The sequence below is a fragment of the Zingiber officinale genome, chromosome 1A (assembly GCF_018446385.1).
Source record: "Zingiber officinale cultivar Zhangliang chromosome 1A, Zo_v1.1, whole genome shotgun sequence".
Classification (NCBI taxonomy): domain Eukaryota; kingdom Viridiplantae; phylum Streptophyta; class Magnoliopsida; order Zingiberales; family Zingiberaceae; genus Zingiber; species Zingiber officinale.
In genome coordinates this window covers 182,103,685-182,110,005 of record NC_055987.1, presented here as the reverse complement: position 1 = coordinate 182,110,005, position 6,321 = coordinate 182,103,685, and the positions used below count along the sequence as shown (strand labels likewise).

Below are 6,321 nucleotides of genomic sequence, written 5' to 3'. Positions count from 1 at the left end.
AAACTGCAATGAATGCAGGCCAATTGAAGCAACAGCATGGAGCCCTGCCACCACTTCCTCGCCCTCCATCTTAAGAATCCATGTGATATGATGGCACTCCACTTCTTGATTCAATCAAACCCTTCCTGTGGTCCTCCTCTTGATGCCCCACCACAACAATGACAAATGCCACACTAGCTATAGGTTGGACCCGACCGAGGACAAATAGATCGGTATGCATCCTTCAGCTCTATGATGGAGCACTTCATTTCATCTTAAACCAACAATTGGTTGTCGATCGAACCGAAAGCTAGCACACCTAACATGATCGAAAAGGCAAGACAGCCGTTCGGTAGGGCGTAAATGTTGTATAGAGAAGAACCGGAGACATGAGCTTCCTTCAAGTTTATCGACACATTGGTGGTTGCTGATGCTACAGCTGATCACACTAAAGAAGTTGGCCCTTGTCTCATCTCATCAGCCAAGAAGAAGATGTTCCCAAACAGAAGCCATCTCGTTCACTACAAGGGAATAATTGCCAAGTCGATGAGCAACTATTGGAAACAGGGAGGTGAGGGCCCCTTCCACCTACAATTCAGAATCATGTAGCTCAAATCTTTCTCCAGATTCAACTGCTGTCCATTACCAATGTCAATCTTCACTAGATCTTCTTGCTTTCTTTCTTCCTTTATTTTTATTTTTTTATCTCGGCAAATCATAGTCTTGTTGGATTAATCCAAGGCATTGAAGATGGGTGCAATGGAATAGGTTGCCCACCAACTAATAATGCTGATGCATGCATCTGAAACAAGGGAAATAACACTTGAAAAATGGAGTGAAATTATTGACAGGCAGACAGAACAGACAGACCATTTTGCAACTGTATTTTTTGCTAAGATGATCAGTGAAATTAATTATATAGGAGTCCTGGATGGTCAGGAAAATGGCGATGTGCTTTGAGTGGGACTGCGCCGAGAGTAGGGCTCCATTTGTGTGCACTGAATCCGGTCAGTAGAAGTTTGGCATGTGTCAAAGCAGTGGAAACTTGTGTTTTCGAGGTCGGTAGGTCCGCTAGTAAAGCCTCGACAACACGTGCACATGCACTAGCTTGATGACGGCCGTAGCAGAAGAGAAGTGAAGACAGGAGGATTTTACCCTGCCCCTGGGTAGGCTAGAATACTCCTCTTATTTAAGCAAGCACATGAAGACAAAACCTTTTCAAACGCACCTTCACCCCTTTGGTCAAGGTTCCAAGATTACTCTTCCTTTAACCTACCACCAAGAGAGGTACTCCAACACCCATCCTCCACGGGTAATCGAATTAAATTAATCAAAATTAAATTAATTTATTTTTTTGTTATTAACAATAGACTGATATTACTGATAGTTGACCGCAATAATAAAATTTTAAACTTATTACATTTGATTTGATTTATAAATTAAATTGATAATAATGTATAGTTTGATGATAGTTCAATTTAAATTTTAAATTTTATAATCAACTGAGTAAATTAAAATATTCAATTTTTTTAAAAAATCTAAAATTTTAAATTAATCAAATTAAATTTTAAAATAAACTAATTTCATTGATTATTTTAATTTAATCTAGATTTTACCCGTCTTATCTATAAGAACATATGCATTCATGTTAAACTTAGAATGTTAATATTGACGTAACATTTTTTTTATTGTACTGTAGTATTAACACGTTTGAACACGTTAATATCTACATATTTCAAAAAAAAATAAAAAATAAATATTAACAGGCTCACATGTTAAGGCATTGCGAATTGCATTCGCCCACAAAAGCACACACTCACATTAGTTTTTCAATCATATTATACAGAAAAACAAATCTGGATGATTTTATATGATTGTTTGATATATTAAGGTGATAATTTGATATATAAATTTCATAAATTAATAATTTTTAGATAAAAATTTATAGGCATAAAAGATTAATTATGAATTTAGATAGGATGTGGAGTACATAATTAATTTATTAAAGCTTATTAATTATTTAATTAAAATTTTAAAAGAATATTAATAAATTAAAAATATATGAAATACAAAATGAATAAAAAACAAATTTATTCTTTCTAATCTTTTTTTATTTATTTATTTCCTCGGCCTTCAGAATGATCCTTCTCACACTCGCACGCACTACTCTCTCCGCTATGCTCGCTTCGTGCTCTCTCTCTCTCTCATTTTCTCTCAAGTTCGCCGCTTGAATCCTCGCCGGAGGCTGATGTCACCGCCTCTTGAGCATAACTACATAGGCCTTTCGGAACTCCAGCCATCCGCGGCGGTAGCCACCGCGGGGGATGGGGTCCTCAACTTGAAGGAGACGGAGCTGAGGTTGGGTCCGCCCGGGTCCGAGTCCCCCGACCGGAAGGACTTTGTCGGAGGTCTCACCACCCCGGGACTCCTCTCCAAGCCCTTCGTACCCGGCGCCAAGCGAGGGTTCTCCGACGCCATGAACGGGGCCGGGAAGTGGGGACTTATCGCAGGCGGGATCGGATTCGAGGTGGATGCTGGAAAAGGATGCGCCTTCTTCTCCTCCATGGGGGAGAAAGGAGGCGGAAAGCTGACCGGACTGGGGAATGCGGCCAAGGACACGGTGTCGAAGGCGGTGGCGCTGGAGAAGAAGGACGCCATCCAGGTTGAGAATTCCGCTGGAAGTGAGCGTGGCGTCGCCCCCGCTGCAAAGTAAGTGTCTCGGACTTCTACTGGATCCTTTGATCGAAGAAATTTGAGAAGAATTTTTCAATCTTTTATCATATTTCTTCGGTCCTGTTTGTCGGTTCCACTTCTTGCAAGAACGTTACGTTTATTTTAGGCAGATGTTTTGAGTTTAAGTTGAGAAACGATGATGTTGTTTTTCTCTATTAAATGTATATTATATTTATTCGATTTCCCCAAAGAAGAAGATCTTATAGTACTTTGTAACGAAGTTTTTCACGAATGTATGCTTTGAACTTTCTTTTAGATATTTTCACTAGACGCTTAGGTGACTGTTCTTCGCTACTTTATTTATATTTCATTGGTCTGATTTTTTTCTATAATTTAATTTTTTTTTCTTTGTTGCACTTATCAAATAATTGGTTGGTCTTGCTGAAGTTTTCATAATTTCTTCGTGTAATGACATTTTGATTACTTGCTTTAGTTTTTGTTTATTTCTCAATAATTCAAAGCCCGGTTGAATTACTACTGCTTATAACTTTCCTATGATATAGGGCACTGTTTACACACTTCCTTTTGTTTGCTTCATTGTCCAAAAACATATAAAAAGAAAAACAAAGACACTCTGGAAAAATTTTCTACCCTACCTGATTGTGCTTAGAAAGATCACCTGTTTGTGCTTGTAGCCTCTCTCTCAACAAGATTTTTCACTTAGCCACTGTAGTATAAATTTGTCCAGAATGTGAAATGATTAGTATAAGCTGTAACAGGGCACAGGTTGTAGGTTGGCCACCAATACGTAGTTACCGAAAGAACAGTATGGCTACAAATCCATCAAAGAACAAAGAAGATACTGAAGGAAAACAAGGCTTGGGATGCCTTTACGTGAAGGTTAGCATGGATGGAGCACCATACCTTAGGAAAGTTGATCTGAAACTGTATAGCAACTATAAGGAATTTTCATCAGCACTTGAGCAGATGTTTAGTGGCTTCACCATCGGTGCGCTTCGACTTTTTTTTCTTCAATTTCTTCATTTTAACTCACAAAAAAAAAAAAATAATGCTTTGGTTATCTGTCCATTCTAATTTAATTTGGACATTTCCTAGTTCCATATCTTGATAAACATATTAGTCGAGTCCTTGTTGGAAGAAACACATCTATTTCCTATTGTCTTTGAATTGTATTTGCTTAAATATTAGTTTCTTCATGTCATAACATGCTTTTAGCGCTAATATATTGACACTTTGATATGGGTGTCATTAACTTGAAAATAATCATTTACATCAATTAAAGATCTATTGTTTTTCTGAACACCTTTCGCTTTCTTCATTTTACTTTTACAAACAGTTGATGAAGTCAAAAGTCCATGACAAATTTGTATTTGCCTTATTATTTGACATATTGAATGTGTACATACATGAATTTAGTATCACTGACATATAAGTAGAAGTGATATTTATAGCGATCCTTTAATTTCATTGTTTTCCATGTTGGTTGGGGCTCTCTCTTTCCCTCATCTGGATAAAACTTTAATAAATGGTCAATAATAGTTCTAGCATGAGCTTTGGATAGATCAAACCATCTATTAATGTTCATGAGTATAAACCTTTTTATTTTTTTTTGGTAATTCAGGTATTCAGCCCTTCAAATCAACTAAAAAAATTGAGTATAAACCATTTGTGCGATGGTGAAGAAATTGTATTTAATTTAACCATGGTAATTAATTAGTAATGTCCAAATCAAATGGAAATTTACACAATAATTTTGTTACCTTTTTAATGTACTTATTTGAAAGACTAGCAACAATGCTATACTTGGTGAAAAAATGTAAAACATATTTCTTAATGCTGAAGCAAAATTTGTCTGATTTTTTTTGTCAGTTTCTTGAATAGAAAATTCCACTTGTCAAATTCTGTTGCCGTGGGAGGATCTTACTTTTTTTTTTGTAAAAAAAAAAATTGAGTTTATTTCAGGCCAATATGATTCTCATGCGGTACCAGGACAAGATGGATTAACTGAGAGCAAGTTGACTGATATTTTGAGTGAATCGGAATATGTCCTCACATATGAGGACAAAGATGGTGATTGGATGCTTGTTGGGGATGTGCCATGGGAGTAAGTGCCAAATTTCTTAAATGTGATTTCAGTAGCTATTTTTTCAAAATAATAAAGATTGACATTTTAATGTTGATTATTTTTCATTTATCCATATAGTTTGATCTAAGGTTCCAAGTCACTTTTTCATTTGTATTATTTTCCTATTTTAACTATTGGATGTCTGATTAGAATCATTTTTCCCCTAAACTTGCTCTAAATTATCCTCCTTTCTTTCTACTTTTTCCCTTCTCTGCCCCAGCTTTCATCTTTGACTTATTGTTTGACAAATGTGTCTTTTTACCTTTGATTTGAAATTTTAGGATGTTCTCTGGCTCTTGCAGAAGGTTGAGGATAATGAAGGGTTCAGATGCAATTGGACTTGGTGAGCATAAATTGTTAGTTACATTTAACAATTTTTATCTGTCAAATTGTATAAAATTATATGTGATTGCACATATATGGTCTTAAAGGGGCTCTGTGGTTTTGGTTACTTGACCACATTAACCTAAGTACTGATAATCTTTCATGAAGTTGATTTTTTCTACCCTCATATGAAATGGAACAATAGACTACTGCAGACTGTACCAAGAGAACAAACTTCAACAATGATAATTAGGTTCATGTTTTGTACTTTTAATCTATTATACTTATTTCACCATAAAATTTATATACTTATTCACTCACATGAGTATGTTGTGAAGCATGATTATCTTGAACCTTTTAGATCAAATACTATAATGCAAGTTTGATAGTGTAACTCCTGTTCGCCTTTTCCTAATTCACTGCTTAATAAATGTATACTCTTCCAAATTTTTAAATATTTCTCGCAGCTCCAAGGCCATATGAGAAATGCAAGAACTAAGGGCAAATGACAACTTTTTCATGAAAGCAAATGTGAACCAGACGATATCACTAGGCCCTGACTGCGATTGAAAGGTTTAACAAGGTTCTTGGTAGATTGGCTGCATTTCTAGTAAATTATCTACTTTACTCTCTGTTTACATGTATTTAAGACTCGGTTAGCTAAGATTTTCTAGTGACCTAAGCTGTCTGTGAATGTGTATTCAGTGTTTGTATGTGTTCTTAGCTTGCTACTGCATCTGTAAACACTAGGCTTGCTGTTTGGAACTGCTATATCATATATGCTCTTGTTTGAGAATGCTGTTCAAAAGTTCATTGTTTTTTTTTCTAATTTAAATTCTAGCTATCCATTTATAATTTGGACAAGGAGATTACTAGTTCATATCAGTGTTTGACTTCCATAGGGGATTGTGTACTGCTCGTACTGTTCATGTGAAGCCTATTGCATGCCCTTCCTATGCCATGCTCAAGTTTCGACTTGCTTCTTAACAGGGTACAAATGCTCCAAGTGTTCGTGGGAAAAGTGTCATGCATGCTTATTTCTTACATCTCAGAACCAGGCATGCATGGTGAAATCTGCAGCTTTTAGAATAAACCATGTCGGGTGTGGGGGGCAAGCATTCATTACCTATCTTTTCATGAACCATGATTCTATTGTGGTGGGGGGTTTGTGCTCCATGTTTAGCTGTTACCTATTTCTT

General features: G+C 36.1%; 1 protein-coding gene across 2 annotated transcripts; it reads left to right on the top strand.

The window, feature by feature from the left end:
- The first annotated feature begins 2,113 nt into the window (after window positions 1–2,113).
- LOC122038570 (auxin-responsive protein IAA17-like) lies at window positions 2,114–5,930 on the top strand. Of its 2 annotated transcripts, none has more exons than XM_042598369.1 (5): window positions 2,114–2,688; window positions 3,432–3,661; window positions 4,636–4,777; window positions 5,080–5,141; window positions 5,590–5,930. In XM_042598369.1, the coding sequence occupies exons 1-5, from the start codon at window positions 2,228–2,230 to the stop codon at window positions 5,619–5,621; spliced, it is 927 nt and encodes a 308-aa protein (XP_042454303.1). In that variant the 5' UTR covers window positions 2,114–2,227; the 3' UTR covers window positions 5,622–5,930. The 2 variants fall into 2 exon arrangements, with proteins under 2 accessions (XP_042454303.1, XP_042454304.1); XM_042598370.1 differs by having other exon boundaries at window positions 5,080–5,154.
- Window positions 5,931–6,321: the final 391 nt, after the last annotated feature.

Excerpts from the sequence above, each read along its gene's own strand:
- LOC122038570 (XM_042598369.1), top strand. The coding sequence starts at position 2,228 with ATGTCACCGCCTCTTGAGCATAACTACATAGGCCTTTCGGAACTCCAG. Across the intron at positions 2,689-3,431 it reads GGCGTCGCCCCCGCTGCAAA|GGCACAGGTTGTAGGTTGGC; the intron begins GTAAGTGTCTCG and ends AAGCTGTAACAG. Across the intron at positions 3,662-4,635 it reads GTTTAGTGGCTTCACCATCG|GCCAATATGATTCTCATGCG; the intron begins GTGCGCTTCGAC and ends AGTTTATTTCAG.